Source organism: Typopeltis vanoorti, chromosome 16, assembly GCF_054136105.1.
Source record: "Typopeltis vanoorti isolate ZY-2024b chromosome 16, IOZ_Tvanoo_1.0, whole genome shotgun sequence".
Taxonomy (NCBI): Eukaryota; Metazoa; Arthropoda; class Arachnida; order Uropygi; family Thelyphonidae; genus Typopeltis; species Typopeltis vanoorti.
In genome coordinates this window covers 94,558,161-94,579,969 of record NC_143564.1, presented here as the reverse complement: position 1 = coordinate 94,579,969, position 21,809 = coordinate 94,558,161, and the positions used below count along the sequence as shown (strand labels likewise).

The 21,809-nt window shown below is 36.2% G+C and overlaps 1 protein-coding gene across 1 annotated transcript in view; it reads right to left on the bottom strand.

The window, feature by feature from the left end:
• Window positions 1–21,809, bottom strand: part of LOC150098188 (ubiquilin-1-like) — a 252,240-nt gene that overhangs the window by 114,755 nt on the left and 115,676 nt on the right. Inside the window, exon 6 of the mRNA XM_090406088.1 lies at window positions 14,738–14,863. Coding sequence (XP_090262214.1) covers window positions 14,738–14,863 — 126 coding nt within the window. The remainder of the gene's footprint in view (window positions 1–14,737; window positions 14,864–21,809) is intronic.

Here is a 21,809-nt window from a genome sequence, read left to right as displayed (position 1 = left end):
AAAGTTGGTGGTTTAACAGTATTAAATTAATCATGTAAAAAAAAATGTAATTTTGATTATGTTACTGATCCTTAGCTAGCATCTATACAAAGTTCTCATCCCAAAACAAGACAATGCCAAATGGTAACAGAAAACATTCAAAACTGCAGCTGAAAAATAGTCCAGTCCTAGAACTGAATATGTAAGTAGCCTGTGGATGTTCAGCTGAAAGTGGTGTTAAAGTGCTCTAAATGGTAATTTAATGCTATACATGTGAGTGCTTTACTAATGATGCAAAAAATAGTCTTTCAGATTTGAAATGGCCTATGTACAGGTAGTGAAAAATTTTGTGCTGGTTCACCAGTCAGGCAAATATTTCACTTGTCAGATGTTAGCATGTGTATACTGTACCGTACTGTACTGTAGTTGCCTAATACACATAATCATGTGTTTATTCCTGGATTTGGTTAATTTATAAGCTTTTATGAACATGTTAACATCAGGGCAATCAGAACTCTGTCATGGCCATCTTGACTATCTGGCAGGGTAAGAGAAAACACCACACCCCAACACAACACAACGCAACACAAGCAAGTGTTTTTATTGCTGGATCTGGTTAATTTATAAGCGTTTATTAACATGTTTAAATTGGAGCACTCATAACTCTGTCACTACCATCTTGACCATCAGGCAGGATGAGAGAAAATACCACACTGAAATAATTTCATATTTGCATATCAGCAGATAACTGTGCCCAGTTGCAAGCGATTCCTTTCATTTGTCCATAACGAATTCATCAATGAAAAAATTCGTTCAATAGAAGCATTTGATCCTGGTAAGGTCAAACAAAAACTTATAATTGAAGCTATTTCACTGTAAGTAATTTGTTCCTTTTTAAAATGACCAAAGATTTCTTTCCACCTATCCTCAAGTTTACAACTGGCATTATTCCATTCATTAATTTTATACTCGGTTGCATACAAAGGTTCTTCAATTGTAACCTAATCTGCATGGGGAGGGAGTGAATGTGTATTTTAGAATATATTAGAAAACAAAAATTAAGGAGAATGCTATTGGTTGGTATATCCCAATTACTAAAATGAGTCATGTAAGAATAACGAACATAAGAGAAAGAACATGTGTACAGAAATAATTTCATTACAGGCAAATTGATTATTAATAATTTACATTTGTGATATTACATGTGTGTGTGTGTCCTATAAGTTGCTGGGCAGAGCAAATAACATGTGATCCTGTTTGCAGTTAAGGTTAAAAAATTGAGGACAGGAAAAGAGATTTGCTTGTGAAATATAAGTGACAGCAAACCATTTATTATTATTTTTTTATGAATAATATCATTTTTTCCTACACTTTCGCTTCTAACACTCATATCACTTCAATTCTTTTATGGAAAAAAGCAAACAATTTCTTCTCTAATATTTACTATTATTATTAAGAGAGATCTGCAGGGAGTCAGAGACTCATCGAGGGAGACCACATACTACACACACCAGCTATCATACTTATTCTTGAATTCATTCACACTGCTTGCACTCACAACATCCAATGGCAATCCATTCCAATCACACACCACACTATGAGAGAAAAATCTAGTCCCCACTCCTTCTTAGCGGCCTCCATTCTCAGCTTCCAAGGATGCCCTCTTGTCTTTTTCCCACCTTCGATAAATTGAAAAATTTCATTGACTGAAATCCTGTATGACCCTTTCAGAAGTTTGTAAGTCTCAATCATATCTTCCCTTTTTCTCATGTCTGTTATTGTCTGCAGTCTACAAATTCTCAATCTGTCTTCATACTCAGTATTCCACAATCCTGATATCATTTTTAATGTTCTCCTTTGCACTCTCTCCAATATATCAGAATCACAACAGAAACCAGTAGACCAAACTTGGGTTATTGTGCACAGGTCTTATCAAGGATTGTAAAGAGGCAAAATATCATCCTTATCTGTGTGAAAACGTTCGTTTCAGCATTGCAATTATCTTTTGAGTTGTATTTGCAATCTTTGCCACATGACCCCTGAAATTCAACTTCCTATCTATTAACACCCCCAAGATCCCTAATCTCATCAGTTTCTTCTAGCTTAATCCCACCAATATAATTGGACACCAGATATCTAATCACACCCAAGTGAATGACTTTACATTTACTGACATTGAACTGACAACAATTTTCAAATGCCCACTATTCCAGCCTATTCAAATCATTCTGCAAGCTGCATATCACAGCACATTCCTGATTACCCTACCTATCTTTGTATCACTAGCAAATAGCTGTTTGTCGCTTGTCAAATCCTTCCCAATATCATTAATGTACAGATTGAATAACAATCTGTACATTACCTTATCTAGTTCAATGGTAAGATTGTTATAGAATGTAAACAAGTTACTAAAACATGACCCACCCTTAGTAAACCCATGTTGTTCATTGCAAAGTAGAAATTCACTGTCACCCTTTCTGAACAATGACAGCAAACCATTTATTATTATTTTTTTATGAATAATATCATTTTTTCCTACACTTTCGCTTCTAACACTCATATCACTTCAATTCTTTTATGGAAAAAAGCAAACAATTTCTTCTCTAATATTTACTATTATTATTAAGAGAGATCTGCAGGGAGTCAGAGACTCATCGAGGGAGACCACATACTACACACACCAGCTATCATACTTATTCTTGAATTCATTCACACTGCTTGCACTCACAACATCCAATGGCAATCCATTCCAATCACACACCACACTATGAGAGAAAAATCTAGTCCCCACTCCTTCTTAGCGGCCTCCATTCTCAGCTTCCAAGGATGCCCTCTTGTCTTTTTCCCACCTTCGATAAATTGAAAAATTTCATTGACTGAAATCCTGTATGACCCTTTCAGAAGTTTGTAAGTCTCAATCATATCTTCCCTTTTTCTCATGTCTGTTATTGTCTGCAGTCTACAAATTCTCAATCTGTCTTCATACTCAGTATTCCACAATCCTGATATCATTTTTAATGTTCTCCTTTGCACTCTCTCCAATATATCAGAATCACAACAGAAACCAGTAGACCAAACGTGGGTTATTGTGCACAGGTCTTATCAAGGATTGTAAAGAGGCAAAATATCATCCTTATCTGTGTGAAAACGTTCGTTTCAGCATTGCAATTATCTTTTGAGTTGTATTTGCAATCTTTGCCACATGACCCCTGAAATTCAACTTCCTATCTATTAACACCCCCAAGATCCCTAATCTCATCAGTTTCTTCTAGCTTAATCCCACCAATATAATTGGACACCAGATATCTAATCACACCCAAGTGAATGACTTTACATTTACTGACATTGAACTGACAACAATTTTCAAATGCCCACTATTCCAGCCTATTCAAATCATTCTGCAAGCTGCATATCACAGCACATTCCTGATTACCCTACCTATCTTTGTATCACTAGCAAATAGCTGTTTGTCGCTTGTCAAATCCTTCCCAATATCATTAATGTACAGATTGAATAACAATCTGTACATTACCTTATCTAGTTCAATGGTAAGATTGTTATAGAATGTAAACAAGTTACTAAAACATGACCCACCCTTAGTAAACCCATGTTGTTCATTGCAAAGTAGAAATTCACTGTCACCCTTTCTGAATGCAGGCCCTAACCAATTTTTTCAAAATCTTCACCACCACTTCTGAGATACTAATCAGTCAATACATCAATCTTTACACCATCCTTGTACAATGGAATTACAATACATTATTTCCATTCCTACGGAATCTTCCGTCTTGAGACTCATATTAAACAGCTTAGTCAAGGGAATAGCCAGTTCAACTGAACACTCTTTTAGCACATGTGCTGATATCCCATCAGTCCCTACTGCAGAATTCTTAGGAATTTGTGCAACAGCTCTAATAGCTTGTCCTCATACACCTGCGTTTCTTCATATAGTGAACAGGTAACAGTGAGCTCAATGTTGAGTACACCAGGTTGATAGTTTTAACAAAAACGGCACTCATTAACTGAACAACCTCTTCTGCATCTGTAACCTTCATGCAATCAAGATTTAGAAGAGTTATTCTTTCATATTCATTCTTTCTTTTACTTGCAGCATATCAATAGAATTCTTGTGGGTTGTCTTTAGCATGCAGAGCCAGTTTCATTTCATACTCGGGCTTTGCTTTCCATACAACATTTGTGGCTATTCTAGCCTGCTGCTTATAATGCTCATCATCCTTATGCACACAGTATTCCTTCCACATCGTCCTTTTCTTATGAATCTCTTGTTTAATAAGATTACACATCCATTTAACTCCTACTCTATTTATTTTTCAAACTCTCGGGACACATTCTGATATCGCATCATTCAAGTGTTTTTTAAATGCTTCCCATGCACTCTCGATATTCTTTCCATCTAGCAACCAATCCCATTCCAGTGAACTCAGTATACTCCTCAGCTGGTCATAATTTCCTGCTTTATAGTTCAGCATTTAACCTTTTCTGAATGGAACATTCATAGTCACTTCCCAAGTGAGTACTGCATGATCACTATCACCAACCGGAGGCAGAATAGTTACGTCTTTAACTGAAATGTCCTCTGACACTATAATCAATTCTAAAACTCTTTGCCCTCAAGTTCCTTCTGTCACATGCTGCTTGAGGAAGTTGTCCCACAACAGCTCAATAAATTCATTTTCATTCTTCTCATGAGATTCTACTGCTACCCAATCAATATTTGGATAATTAAAGTCTCCCATTATGATTATGCTTTTCGCACTAATCTTTTCTATTTTCTAATATTATGAGCAAACATTAAAAATGGTATCATACAAAATGAAATACACAACTATATTAGTGTGTTTCTGACTGGCTCTGTTGGATAAACAGGACTGGTGATATCATATGACATGGTGGCAACTAAGAAAACAATTGATTGATTAGAATCAATTTAAGGAAATACTTTGGAAAAATGCTTCTTTCTTACCATTTCAAGTTTTAATTTCCACTATTAATGGTTTATATTCTGCATATTTTATCAGTAGATAACAAATAAGTTAGCTACTGCATATCTAATTAAGGCTGCTATGTTGTAAAAAGAAACAGGATTGTAAGTTAGACCTGGCAGAGGCAAACCAATCAGTTCACAACAAGTGAATGAAGTTCCTATTGCCATGGTGGAGCAGGCCATGAATAACAGCATTGGTATATGTAGTACACATGCTGTATAAGAACATGGATATGCCTGATACAACTGTCTGTAAAATTCAATGGAAAATTCTATATCAGTGGTTTCCAACCTTTTTTTCCACTTGTGTACCCCTTTTAAACCCATTTCTATAAATTGTACCCCTTGTTTTTAAAATAGCTGTTTTTTTTTTAAATACTGACACTTTTTGTTCAGTGCCTATCTTAATGTAAAATAGTGGAAATGAGGTTTTTCTGCCATTACTGATTATTTTTCGTGTACACCTGAATGGCCCAGCATGTACCCTGGGGGTACATGTACCACCGGTTGCGAACTGATGTTCTATATGGAGTTGGAAATTTGGCTTACTTTCACCTGAATGGAGCTGTGAATACCCACTATGGGCTACACAAAGCCTGCATGCAATCCAACAACTTCCTTTGCATTCACCCAAAGTTACTGTCTACTGTGGGTTTCCAGTTTTGTTTATCATTGGACATTATTCTTTCAGGACATTCGCCAGTCAGTTACTGCTGAGATGTATCGTGATATGATAAACAATTTTGTTGTGCCACAGCTACAGCAACACCTATACATGGATTCAGTCATTTTCATGTTGGATGGTGAAGGGAGGGGCTGCACACATCAGTTGATCCATACAGGAGGTTATTTGAGAATATTTCATGGAAGACAGAGTGATCAGCCATGCATTTCTCACTGCAATGTCACCTCATTTACCTGATCTGACTCCTTCTGACTTCAAAAGGCAATCGTATTCATAGTTTTGCTAATGACAGCATTCTCCACATCCTACTCATAAGAGTAACTATCATTTTTCAGGAAATAACAATGTATACTAAATATTAATTATAACAACTTATAATTGCTATCATCAAGGATCACAAAACAATGATGCGTGCATGCAGGCACTGGGCAAATGAGGCTGAAGAAAGGCAACCAGAGTCAGGCCTAGAGCCCTAAATAGTGCCCCTCGTAGGCTGAATATCTGAGGATGAGTGCTTCCAAAATTTGAGGAAGTTTCATGCACAAAAATTTGTTGGGGTTTGGAAAGTTTCTCATTCCTTGAATATGCCTCAGTATATTCAAGGAAAAGGCTCATATTTGTATTTGCTACAGTACAATAGAATGGCCTTCTTCCAGCATATCCTGTGGTGGGTGTCCAGAGCATGGTCACTAAGTCCAGGGTGGCTGTAATGGTAGAACCAGAAGTGTAGTGGTCTCGTGTCTCTGGTATTCTTCATCACTGGCATGTTCTTCAACATGCTGACATATAGACATTTTTCTGTCTGCCCTTAAGCATATGAGATTGTAAGTTTAACCATAGGTGCTGTTTAATGGAATGGTCCTAAATGGTACCCCCTTAGTGTGCTAAACTGTGTGGTGTTGGCCATTAGGCTGAAGATTAGGATGTATTTGCTGTAGTGCAATAGAGTGGTCTTCTTCTTCCAGCATATCATGTGGTGGGTGTCCAAAGAATGGTCAGCAAGTTTTATATCTTTATTCACTAATGTCCCACTCAAAGACATTTTACACCTCATCCAAGCTATATCTCAGCCCTGTTTCAGTTCCCCATGAACTCTGGCTTTGTTTGGCAAGGGGAATTCTACAAAGAGATAAAGGGGACAGCTATGGGTTCTCCACTTTCTCCACCCCTGGCCAACTTCTTCATCGAGACCTTTGAAGGAAAAGCCTTAAACTCTGTCCCACATAAATCCATTGTCTGGCTGTACTACATAGACGATGTATTCTCCATTTGGCTGCACAGTCTGTGTACGCTCAACATTTTAACACATCTAAATAATCAACACCTCAGGATTCAGTTTACCTTAGAAAAGGAAAAAACAAGTCTCCCATTTCCTAGATAATCTGATTACATGGCAGCCTGATGGATCCCTGGCATTCTCTGATTACAGAAGCCCCCACATACTGGTAGATACATTCACCAGCAGTCGCTCTTCCCTCCCAACGTGATCATAAAAACTATATAACAGGGCAAAATTAATCAGTTCTGATAGCAGTTCCTTAACTACTGAACTTGACCATATTCGCAACACTTTCTTAGGCAATGGCTGCAACCAGCTACAAAATCCAAAAATGATTAAAACTCTATATAACTGCACACCCATCTCTTCACCACTTCAGAGTAGAAATCAGACATAATCTATCACCATTCCATATATCCGGGGCACATCCGAAAAATTAACAAAAAATACTAAGGAAACACAACCTTATAACCACATAAAAAATTGTCATCCCTTATTTGCTCCACCAAAGACCAGCCACATTCCCCAGACCTACCATGTCTGCAAAGTCACTTGTAGTTGCAAACTGTTTTACTACAGCCAAATAGGCAGGACAGCCAATATCAGAATTTCTGAACATAAGGAATACATCTGGTTTCACCATTACAGCCACTCTGGACTTAGTGACCATGCTTTGGACCGCTACCACAGGATATGTTGGAAGAAGGCCACTCTATTGCACTATTGCAAATACAAATATGAGAGGTTATTCCTTGAAGATGCCTCAGCCATGAGAAACTTTCCAAACCCCAACAAATTTGGGTGCATGAACCTTCCTAAAATTGGAGAAGCACTCATACTCCGATCTTCAGCCTACTAGAGGCACCATTTAGGACTCTAGGCCCAACTCTCGTTGCCTTTCTTCAATCTCATTTACCCAGTGCCTGCATGCACGTATCATTGTTTTGTGATCCCTGATGATGACAATGTAATGTTGCAAAACGTAGGAAAATATTAATTATAATTAATATTTAGTGTATATTGTTATTTCCTGAAAAATAATAGTGGCAAATATCTGTTAAATTTCTGCTCAGGACATGGACTAGTTATTACTAACAAAATGTTCCAACATAAAAATGTGCACAAATTCACACAGAGAGAAGAGGCAAGGAATAAGAAAGTCTCGCTGACTATTATTGTTGATAGTGATGTTTCTCCCTGGCGCAGGACACTAGAGTGTGCAGAGGATTTGAAATTGGAAGTGATCACCATTTAGTCTTGAGCAGGATAAAATTGAATTTCATATTGAAAAGAAGAACAGGCTGATATTTATTTTCTATCTTCTTACCAAAGTCTTCTCATGACTTGTTTAGCTAGGTTTACAGTGTTTAGCTTTCTTACATTTGTCTCTGTATTCTCTAAGAGCACGATGGAGTTCAGACTTATTTGCCAGGAACTTTGTGATATGCTTTCTTCTTTTCCTTCACTGCATCTTTAACTTCCTGTGTCAACCATGGAGTTCTGATTTTTCTATCCCTACAGACCACTCACCACATGCCTCTATGGATGAATCAATCAGGGTTTTCTTCAAGGCTTGCCAATGAATCTCCACTCTCAGATGTGAAGTGTAGACTAAAATACACAAACGTTGTTGACAAAAAAAATGAAACAGTTTGAGAACAGGACCAAAACCTTGGAGATTCAGTAGCAAGGCCCGAAGAAAACATTGATTGATTCCGATGGATAGGCATGTGGTGAGATTGTCTGCAAGGATATCCCTGGCAAATAAGTCAGCTTGTGCTCTTAGAGAATACAGGGACAAATGTAAGAAAGCTAAACACTGTGTAAAACTAGCTAAACAAAAGTCATGGGAAGAATTTGGTAAGAACATAGAAAATAAATATCAAGAAGGTGGCAAGATATTCTGGAAGTTATTGAAGAAGCTCAGAAATGGAAGAAAGAGCGATGTAAAAGGAATTAGAGATGATAAAGGTGACATGAAAACTGGAGAAAAAGATATCCTTGAAGTATGCAGTAATTACTTTGAAAAATTGCTAAATGAAACAATCAGTGACACTGCAGTGGTAAAAAACACTGACAAGGCATGCAATCAGGAATACATATCCATACTTGAAGAAGAAAAAATCATCAAAAACCTGAAATGTGGAAAGGCAGCTGGAGTAGATGATATTTGACCAGAAATGCTCAAGTATGGAGGTATAAAAGTCTTACATTGGCTAGCTACACTGCATAGTTCGGAAGGTCTGGGCAGAGGGAAGAACTCCTGATGATTAGAGTAGAACTCTCATAGTACCCATATATAAAAAGGGAAATAAAACTGAATGGGAGAATTATAGAGGTATTTCTCTACTGAGAGTTCTTGAGAAACGATTGAGAAGGATTGTGGAAAAGAAATTTTTGGAAGAACAAGCTGGATTCATCATTACAGCTACAAAATTGCAAAGTGAAGATCTGATCCTGACAGCCAAATAGAGGCTGTCAGGATCAGATCTTCACTTTGCGACAAATAGTTGAGAAAGCATGGGAATATAACAATGATCTGTAACTTAAGTTTTGTAGATTTGGAAAAGGCATATGACGAGGTGCCAAGAGAGAAGCTATTCAAAACGCTACAGTTATATGGTGTCAATATGACATTATATCAAGCAATACTTAGTCTTTATTTGAGTTGTAAGTCAGCAGTTAGAATTGAAGGAAGTACAGGAAGATGGTTTAATGTTAAATCTGGTGTGAGACAAAGATGTACATTATCCCCTCTGTTATTCATTATCTATATGGATCACAATATGAAGGAAAGTCATATTAAACCTGATATCAAAATTGGAGATGTTAATTGTCAGCTCTTTGCTTTTTGCGAATGATGTTTTACTTCTAAAAAAATCTGCTACAAGTCTGCAAGATTCCTTGGCTAAATTGAATAACTGTTGTAAAAGATATGGTATGAAGGTCAGCAATAACAAGACAAAGACAATGAAAATAGGGCAAAACCATTGAAAATATTAACTGCATTGTGAATGGAGAACTTATAGAACAAGTAAAATATTAATATGAAAATAGACAACAGAATCAACAAAGCTGGTATGGTAGGAAGTCAACTGAATAAATTTATATGGAATAAGCGAGAAATTAGCGAAAACACTAAATTAGCTATATACAAGACAGTATTCAAGCTAATTTTAACTTATGGATCTGAAAGCTGGGTCAGAAGTGAAACACTTGCCCAAAGACTAGAGACCACAGATATGAAAGTCCTGAAAAGGATTAGGGACACGAACAGATGGCATCAATTTCAATATCATATTAAAAACAAGGATATTAGGAAAGAACTTGGCACTGTCAGCATCCAGGAATGTGTTAGCAGAGTTAATCTCAGGTGGTATGGTTACTTAAACAGAATGGAAGAGGAAAGATTAGCAAAAGATGTTCTCTGCCAGGTTGGCAAGAAAAAGATCCAGAGGAAGACCAAGTCTGGTGGATTGATACAGTAAAAAGTGCCTTAGAAGATAGAAATATAAGATCTGATAATGTTGGAATCTAAGTCTTGACAGGTAACAGACTGATCTGGAAGAAAATTGTAGATAGGAAGTTAGTAATGATGTAAATTTTTCATATAGATTTCATGTAAATTATTCTATCATATCCTATACATCCCTTGAGGGTACTTGTCTGGAATTTGATAATGATGAAAAATGATAGTTACTCATATGAGTAGGATAAATGGAGAATGCTGTTATTAGCGAAACTATGAATGCAATTTAAGGTGAGTGAGAGTAAGTTATTTATGTATATGAGGAAAAAACTGAGTTAAATAGCAGAACTCTGAGAAATACCTACATAAATATATGAAAATCTGAAAAAAGAACACTTATTCGTTATACATAAGAAACAACTTATGTATAGTGATGTATAATCAATACCTCAGGATTCAGTTTACCTTAGAAAACTGAATTACTAACTACTGATGATTTTTACCAACTACAGATATGAGAGCAATAGGTGAATAGTTTGAAGGTAGCCACGTCACTTTTATATGAGCTTAGTTCCATCAGGTAGAGTGGATGCCAGTTGAGTATATATATATAGATAATAAAGAAAAGGTGTTAGTTCAGAAACACATCTGAGCATAAATGGTGGGATTCTACCAGTATCAGAATTTTTTTTTTTCTTTGTATCCAGACTGTTCAAGAATATTCTGCTATCTTTCTGGCAGGTCACAGGAGACAGTTCAATCGGAAAAAGTATTTGATAGTCTTGACTGGAACGAAATGTTTCAAATCTAAAAAATAATAAAGATTGGAGAGACAGAAGACTCGTATTTAATCTCTACAAACAGAAACAATAAACAGCAAAGACATGTAAAGGTGTTCTCTTTCTACAATACTGTTTAATCTTTACATTAAAGAAGCAATAAACATATTAACGGAACTAATAAAAACAGGAATTAAGATAAATGGAATTGAAATTGGCTACAAATTGTTGATTATATAGCAGTTATCAATGATAATGAAGACAAACTGAAATCTACCCTGACAAAGATGGAAGCAATTTTCATACAGTACAACCTCAAAATTAATTATAAGAAAAATAAACTACTAATCACAAGTAAAGGGAATCTCATGGAAATAAACTTAGGAATAAATAACATCCTAATACAACAGGTAACTTCCTTTAAATATCTTGGGAGTCTCATCACAGAAGATAGAAGCCATCAGATATAAAGCAAAAGTAAGTTTGGCCAAAAAACGCATTCTACAATATTCTACAAGAATATTGTAGAATGTTCTTGTAGAATTCTACAATATTCTACAAGAATATTGTAGAACATTTTTACTAATAAAGGATTCAGCATTCAACTAAAAAAAGAGACTGGTGAAAACAAACATATGGAGCACAGCATTACATGGTTGTGAGGCTTTTGGACTTTAACAAAACAAGGCACAAAAATGTTGGAGGCATTTGAACTTTAGTGCTGGAGTAGGATGGTGAGAATGATGGATAGAAAGAAAGACCAACAAAGAAGTGCTAAACATGGTTCAAGAAGAGCACTTACTACTGAACCATATTCAATAAGAGAAAACAAAAAGCCTAATTTGATACCATCTGAGGCATGGAGGACTGCTTACAGAAATGATGGATGGGACGATAGAAGGAAAGAATCCAAGAGGAGACCAAGAATCTTCTATATAAAAAACTTTAATAACTGGAGCTAAAAGCTATAAAGAAATAAAACAGAGAGCACAAGATAGGACACTATGATGTACTGTTGCCACCAACCAATCTTTGGACTTATGCAGCAAGAAGTCAATAACCTGTTCTCAAGCTTTTCAACCATCTCAACAACTAATACCCTAATATAAAATTTACTGTCGTACTCAAGTCAAAATATGTTTCATTTTTCAGATATAAAACTAAGTAGACTGTCTGAAGCTTCAAATCAATCTCTATTTACAGAAAACCAATTGACACCAACAGATACCAACTTCTGCATGCTGTTATAAACCTCACAAATAAGGCATGATTTCATCCTTTGGAACATGATCTCATTGTCTTATTAATAATGATAATTGGTTAACCAAAGTACTGCAATTCCTGACTGAAACCTTAAAAATGGTTATAACCAGCACATGATCTCCAGTCTCTTTTTCAGCCAACAAACTCATACTACACTCCTGACAATGAGGAAATTAAAGATTACTATTTTTCTATTCTCTATATTGGCTTCATTTCTCTTAAGCTAGGCAGAATTCTCAAAAAATATACAATCAAAATACCATTCACTCACTTCATAAAATAATTCTTATTTCAGTCCCTTCAAGGCTAAACATAATCCACTGCAATATCTCATATTACAAGACAGACAGAGAAAAATCCATTGAGCAACACAAAGAGCACATCGAAGACATGAAGCTATGTATTCAATACATGTATTATCCTCAGTCAACATAATGTCTTAAAGAAAGACACTAAGTCCTCTGTAATGCATTTGAAATCTTACTGTTCCTATGACAATGCAGAAAGAAAAAAATATTGGAATCTACACTGAAATCATACGGGACTGTTGTCCTTTAATGTAAATCCAAGCAATAATCTATTTGACTGCTGCTTTCAAGATGCTATGAAAACAGAAGCTTGCAGTACACAACAATAGGCACATACACAAATCTTTTGAATGATCAGAACCCCAATGCAGACAAAGTTTACATTGAAATATATATATATATATGTTAAAGATAATAAGAAATTTTATAAACTTGGTTTTAATCCTTTTTTCCCTAGTAAGCAAACAAGCACGTAAGCCAAGTTTGTGCATGAAGTATTTTCAGGTCTGAGGCAACTCGTTGGTAAAGGTGGCATAAGCTCTGATCACTTGCCTAAGTATTCCATAATACAAATCACATATCCTTAGGGATATGTATAATGCTATGTATTATGGGGAGGGTCACTACCCAGACCGGTTTCGATCTTTATTGAGGTCTCGTCAGTGGGAGCCAGACCCAGAGGTGGACCCAGTTTGAAGTAATGCAAGAGCTTATATTTACCTATACGAGTTGCCACAAAGGTGCTTAAATCTTATTAAATAAAAATCTCAGGATGACAGAAAGATGTACCACAAGTTGCCTCAGATCTGAAAATACTTCAGGCGCAAACTTGGCTTACTTGGAAAAAAAAAGGATTAAAACCAAGTTTATAAAATTTCTTGGTAGCTTTAACGTATAGTACACCCAAGGTAAAAAACTTTCTACATCTTTCTCTCATCCTGAGATTTTTATTTAATAAGGTTTAAGCACTTTTGTGGCAACTCGTAGAGGTAAATATAAGTTCTGCATTACTTCAACCTGGGTATCACCACCTCTGGGTCTGGCTCCCACTGACGAGACCTCAATAAAGGTCGAAACCGGTCTGGGTAGTGACTCTCCCCATAATACATAACATTATACATGTCTGTAAGGATATGTGCTTTGTATTATAGGATACTTAGGCAAGTGATCAGAGCTTATGCCACCTCTACCATGAGTTGCCTCAGACCTGAAGTATGATTATGTATTAACCACATCAAATGTAGTTAATAGATGAAAAGAAAAGGTCTTAAATTCCACATTTCATTATACTCTTAGCGAGAGTATACATTCAAGATGCCAAATTTCACTTAATTCTGAAAATACAGCCAGAATAAAGTTTTATTACTTTATTTTGGGGTAGCTCTTGCAAAACAATCCAACTAACTTGAAAACCGTGAAGGCTTGGTAAACTTTCGTAATTATTTCAAATACCTCATTACAATACAGTATCTAATGAGAGCCAAGAAAGAATTTGCTTAACAATGGAATGACAAAAACAAATCCAACAGGTGCTTATGCATTTTATAAAATATACTCAAAACATGAACATAATAGCATTTTAAAAAAAGTGCAAATTAATTTTCGACAAAAGCAGAAAGAGAATATTAAGAAACATGTTCTAACAAGATCAATGACATCAGTATAGTCAATCAATATATACATATTATTAATTAAAATTATTATTATTATTTATTAATATATATATATACACACACACATATATATATATTTTTTTAAATGAAAATTACTTTTACTATTTTCTAATGTGTTTTAAGAAAGAGAATTTATTCACTCAGAACTTATTTATACATATGTGTGCACTGAACTCCATCAAACTCAAGGTGATTAGTGACCTAATTATAAGTGAAGTTATGTGCAAGTTGAGTACTCCTCAAAAAAAAGTTCCTGAAATTCCTCAATCATCAATGTAAATATCAGTGGGAACTTACCTCCATTAGCTGTTGCATCTGTGGGTTGCTAAGAATTAACTGACGCATTTGTTCTGGGCTGGAAAGTAATGACTGAACAATGGGACTATCCATTAGCTGGCGCAACATGTTAGGGTTGCTTAGAAACTGTAAATGTAAAGAAACATATTTTAGAGATGAAAGCATTTTATACCAATTATTGGCAAATTAAAAACTAAGAAAAGTGCTCTAATAACCAACAAGATTCAAAATTCTAGAACAAGATGCTAAATTGTTTGTTAACAATTTTGTGGTAATAGTGTATTATATGATTTCAGCAAGTAAAAATTTAATTACACTGGTGAACATATTAATACACTGCAAATGCAGAACTTTTATCATATACACTGCTTCAAAAGAAGTCAACGGACACCCCTATAGGCAAGGTGAATCGTGCCATGTAACAAGTTACATGTTTGTAGCTGGTATAAACTGGAGGAATATGATGCTCCCAAGTCCATGCAACTGTATCCAGGTGAAATGGATGTGAGAAGAGAACTGAAAGAGTCATTGTGACAGAATGCCAAGTTGCAGGCCTATCTGTTTGGCAAATTGTGCCATCCCAGGTCAACAATCAGTGATACCATACTGAGATGGAAGCAGAGGGGAATCAACTGCTACCCACAGTGGAAGACCCATATACCGAACTTGACCGTAGATTGCTACAAAGGCCTTTCATCAGCCAACATGTTGAATGTGGAGTTCCAGGCATCAACTGGAACATGAATCTGCACAAAAACATTCAGAACCAAGGCTCACAACATGAGTTTCCATAGTAGAACTGCAAATATGCAAGCACCACATTACCAGAACCAACACGCAGAGTTGTTCTTCAGAGGTGCAAAGAACATGCACAGTGGGACATGGAAGCCTGGAAAGCTATGTTATGGAGCAACAAATCATACTACATCCTCTACCAAGCAGATGGATGGATGTGGGTGTGGCAGATGCCCACTGAACATTTCTTACCAGAGCACGTAACTCTATGAAATCCAGAGTTGGTGGTGCGATGGTATGGCCGTTTTACCTGGTTTGGCTTTGAACCTCTGCTTGTGGTGCAACAACACTGAACTCTGAGAGGTATCTGAACGTTCTTAACAATGCAATGCTTCCTACTCTGTGCATTTCTATGGAAGTGATCTTTCAGGAGAAATGCACTGTGTCATAAGGCTGCTGCTGCTGTAACTGTTGAGATCAAGACTCTGCATAGGCCAGTGAAGTGTGGTGACATATCTACAAACCAATTGAACATCTATGGGATGAACTGAAATGTTGGGTGAGGTCAAGGGACACCTGTCCCACAACATTCAAGGACCTCATTACATGCCTACAGGAAGAATGGTCCAAAATTCCCATTGATTGCTATCATATGCTTGTGGAAATTATGATCTATAGGATTGCTGCAGTCATCACAGTGAAAGGAGGTCCTACATCTTAAGGTGAGCAGCATGGTTGTTAGTTCCTCACAGGTGTCCTTTAACTTCTTTTCAAGCAGTGTATGTGTGTATTTTTAAATTTATAATTATTCATTTATAGTTTTACAAATATGCATGCACAGGTGTTTAGTATATGTTATTATGAAGTTTAGAAACAATATCACATACTCTTTTGTTGCTTTTATGAGTCAAGAAAATAGTACTAGCACTTATGCTCAAGTATCTTTGAATCTCATTTCTTTAATTTACTATTATGTCACATTTCAAAGTTAAAGGCTGTAAAATAAGCACAACACTACTTTGGTTATATACATATGTGTGGTTCATTCATAGGTGTGAAGAAGTGACTTGTTTTAAGGACTGCATGTATTAAAGATGAAAGAGAGACAAAGATAAAAAAAAAAAAAAAAGTGGGTTTCATTATTGCCTTTTATTCAATGAATTTAGAGAAAAGGCCGATCTATAACTTGGTATGCTACTGATTTGGACAGAATGCCCTTTGGACAGACTGCTGCTACTGTTTCTAAGTTTTCTATGGAAAAACACTTATTACTCAAAAAGTCTCCAGCACACTGTTGAGATCTTTTGGCAGTACAATATAATGTGGTACTGACAGATATGTTCTTCACACGTGGTTACCAAATTGTTGCCATCAGATGAAGCATTAATCTTATTAGTGGTTTGAATTTAACTAGATAACAATTAGAAATACTTGAATTTTGTCTTCAACAATGCCCACACATGGCATTTATATGCTATAGGCTCTTCTGTCTTTCGTATGTGGGAGTAATATAAAAAACAAAGAAAACTAAGTTTCAAGTACAAAAATTTTAGTTTTTTTTAAAATCAAGCTTTTTTTTATTTTTAGAAAAAAAGTGTCTTTTCCTTGTGGAAAGGTTTTTGGTTCTGTAATGCTCAAGTGCCAGAAAAAAGACTATTACAGATTTGATTGTAGGCCTCAACTACATTAACTGTTTATTGTAACCCTCCCCCTTTCTGTAATCTTTCTGGAATTTCCTCTTCACATATTAAAAACTCTGCAGATTTTGTTTCTAAAATCAAGGATATCATGTGGCCAGTTTCGATATTGTTTCTCTCTATACAAATGTACCTGCTCGAGAACAACTCTACTCTCCCATTGCATAAAGTCAGGATACTTCAAATATGACAATAAGATCTACTTACAAAACTCAGGTCTGGCCATGGGCAGCCCGCTCTCTCCAATTCTTGCAGATCTATTTCTCAACAATTTTGAAGAAAAAGCTATTAACTCCTTCCACTATTAAATTACTTAAGGAATTGAACAACGTAGATATCAATATAAATTAAATTACACTTTAATAAATATTTCTGATATTTCGGCAACGTCACGTTGCCATTTTCAAAAGGAACTTACAAAAAAAGGCGCATGCACGTAGGCACTATACAACACAGTAACTGAGAATAAAGAGATGAAACTATTATTCTCCTAAAAGTCCTGATGGTGCCCTCTAGCAGGCTAAGTAGGTGTTCTTGGCCGTTGGGCTGAAGGTCTGCTGATGTAAGCCTCCCAAATTTGGGGCAGTCGCATACAACCAAATTTGTTGAGGTTTGGAGAGTTTCTTAGGGCTGAGGCTGATTCCATAAATAGTCTTTTGAATTTGTATTTGCTACGGTGTATTACTGTAGCTTTCTTCCACCGTATTCTGTGGTGTGTATCCAGAGCATGGTCTGCAAGATCAGAATGGCTACTTGTGAAAAAAGATGTAGTACTTGTGTTCAGAAATTCCGATATTTGCTGTCCTGCCTTTTGGCCAAAGTAAGACAGTTTACAACTGCAAGGGACCTGGTATAGACCAGGTAGATCTAGGGAAAGTGGTTGGTCTTTGGTGGAGCGGATAAGGTATGCCAATTTTCTGTAAGGCCTGTAACAGGAGATCAGGTCGTTTTTTTAAAATTTTGGTAATTTCTTCCGAGGTGCCTCGGATGTAGGGAATGGTGATGGATTTAGAGTAATCCTTGTTGTGGAGGGGGGAGGGGGCTGTGGTTTGTAGGTTTTAATATTTTTTGGATTTGGGGGGGGGGGATTGTTGGTGAATGTATCTGCCTGTATGGGTGGGTTTTCTATAGACTGAGAAAAACCAAGGTTCCATCAGGCTGGCAGGTGACTAGTGTCTAGGAAAGGGAGGCTGTTGTTTTCCTCTTTTTCCAGGGTGAACTTGATACTGGGGTGTTGGTTGTTTAAGTGTGTTAGCCATGTGGCCAAATAGCAAACACATCATCAATGTAGCAAAGCCATATGGCTGGTTTTTGTGGGGCAGAGGCTAAGGCTTTTTCTTCAAAGGTCACCATAAAGAAATTGGCCAAGGGTGGGGAAGAGTGGTGAACCCACAGCTGTCCCCTCTATTTGTTTGTAGAATTTTCCCTGCCAAACGAAATAGTCTGAGTTCATTGTGAACTGAAATAGGGCTGAGATATCAGGAGAAAATTTAGCTTGGATCAGCTATAAAATTTCCTTGAGTGGGACATTTGTGAATAAGGAGGAGATGTCAAAGCTGACCATAATCCAATAGATATCTTCATGCTTCCTCCCATCACTATCCCCCACAAAAATTTGGTATTATTTCCATCTTAGCTCACTGAGCAAAATCTTTACTTACAGAAGAAACAGAAATTTATGAACTCCTTTTTCTTAAAAGAACTTTTATTAATAATGGTTTCTCTCCTAAGAAAATTGACAAATTTCTTTCCCCCAGTCACTGAACTACTTCTGAAGATCCCTCTTCCCCCAGAGTCTTCATCTCTTTGCATTACATCAGCTCTCTTTCACCAAAACTGGCAAAAATTCTCAAGAAGTTTAACTTCAGAACTTGCTTCACTACACTCCCAAAAATTCATTCGATACTTAGTAAATCTAAAGAGAAACATCTTCCAAATCAGTTTCCAGGAGTGTACGAGATTTTATGTGATTGTGGAAAGCCATACTATGGCCAGACTGCTAAATCCATCCTTCTGCGTTTGGAGGAACACCGTAGAGATATCTCCTATAACAGGACTAGAGCCAGCGCTCTCTCTAGCCAAGTTCTCTTTTTAATTAACTCAGACGAAGACTGCCAACATATTGTGAACTGGACTCAAACTTCTAACATTCATGTGTGCTATGATGAACTTGAGAGAAAGATTGTCGAATCTAGAGAAATTTCTCTAGATTCATTTCATATCAATAACATCCTAAGTTTCAATCTCTCTCTGACGTACACGTTGCTTCTGTTCAGTATTGGCGCACTCGCGACAGTGCGTAGTATACGTTTGCTTGGAACTCAAGCTCGCATTTTGTTTTCAAACATGCTACTGTCTTTTTGTACTTGTTCTGCTATTACAATTTTAAGTCTCAGTAATTCTTTATATATTTCTTTGATTGTGATACCTGAACATGTTGATCAATTCAACGAAACTAGTACTATTAGTAGTATCTTTTCAAATATACCATGTCATCTTTTTTCTCTCGGTATCAGTCATTAAAGCTTTTTCATAATATTCAACAATAATAATCATAATAATATTACTGAGTAAAAATGAATTTTGAAAAAAAAAAAAAAAAAATACATATATATATATATAAAACAAGTTCTTTGTAGATCCAAAGCAAATATTTCTATTACCACTTCAGATCATAATAAATCTTATAAATCTTCTGCTCAAGCACTACATAAAAATGGATCTGAATTACAATATGTAACCAAAAAGAATAAAGAGAATTCAAATGAAATTTTGCCATGGAAGGTACTCAGATTTAACTTTGACATTTATAAAACAGAAGGTGTTTAAGGGTCAAAGCTGTATATAACTGGGAGGAGAAGGTTTTCATGTAGCCTTTTAAGGAATGCAAAGAACTGGCCAGGACTTAACATAATGTCCTCACCTTCTTGTGGTACACACCATTAGGTATCTAACTGGATACTAAATGAATGAGGATGGGCTAGCCATCTGGGATTTAGATGAACAAATTGTATTTTTATTGGCTTAAACCACTGCACAAAATAATGGTCATCATCATCATCAAATTCCTGCCATGTACCCTCAAGGGGTGTACAGGATATGACAGTACTACATGAAAAAATTACATCATTACTAACTTCCTATCTACAATTTTCCTCCAAATCAGTCTGTTACTTGTCAAGACGCCAACATTATCAGATCTTACATTTCTATCGTCTAAGGCACTTTGTACCGTATCAATCCACCTATATCTTGGTCTTCCTCTGGGTCGTTTTCCTGCCAACCTGTCAGAGAACACTTGTTTTGCTAATCTTTCCTCTCCCATTCTATTTAAGTGACCATACCACCTGAGATTAGCTCTGCTAACGCATTCCCGGATGCTGACAATGTCAAGTTCTTTCCTAATATCCTCATTTTTTAATATGATATTGCCATTGATGCCACCTGTTCACGCCTCTAATCTTTCTCAGGACTCTCATATCTGCGGTCTCTAGTCTTTGGTCAAGTGTTTTATTTCTGACCCAGCTCTCAGATCCATTAGTTAAAACTGGTTTGAACACTGTCTTGTATACAGCTAATTTAGTGTTCCGACTAATTTCTCTCTTATTCCATATGAATTTATTCAATTGATTTCCTACCATACCAGCTTTGCTGATTCTGTTGTCTATTTCTATATTTAATTTACCATCTTCAGTAAAAATCGTGCCCAAGTAGCTGAAATGTTTTACTTGTTCCACAGGTTCACCATTCACAACACAGTTGACATTTTCAATGATTCTGCCTATTTTCATTGTCTTTGTCTTTTTATTGCTGACCTTCATACCATATCTATTACAACAGCTATTCAATTTAGTCAGAGATTCTTGCAGACTTGTAGCGGATTTATTTAGAAGTATAACATCATCCGCATAAAGCAAAGAGCTGACATTAACATCTCCAATTTTGGTTTAATACCACTTTCTTTCATAATGTGATCCATATAGATAATGAATAACAGAGGGGATAATGAACATCCTTGTCTCACACCAGATTTAACATTAAACCATCTTCCTGTACTTCCTTCAATTCTAACTGCTGACTTACAACTCAAATAAAGACTAAGTATTGCTTGATATAATGCCCCATTGACACCATATAACTGCAGTGTGTTGAATAGCTTCTCTCTTGGCACCTTAACATATGCCTCTTCCAAATTGACAAAACTTAAATACAGATCTTTGTTATATTCCCATGCTTTCTCGACTATTTGTCGTAAAGTGAAGATCTGATCCTGACAGCCTCTATTTGGCCTGAATCCAGCTTGTTCTTCACCAAGGTTTTCTTCCACAATTCTTCTCAACCGTTTCTCAAGTATACTTGCATAGATCTTGCCAGGAACACTCAGTAGGGAAATACCTCTGTAATTCTCACATTCAGTTTTATTTCCCTTTTTATATATGAGTACTATGAGAGCTCTACTCCAATCATCGGGAATTCTTCCTTCTGTCCAGGCCTTCTGAACTACGCAGTGTAGCCACTGTAAGACTTTTATACCACCATACTTCAGCATTTCTGTTCGAATATCATCTACTCCTGCTGCCTTTCCACATTTCTAGCCTTTGATGGCTTTTTCTACTTCAAGTATGGATATGTATTCCTGA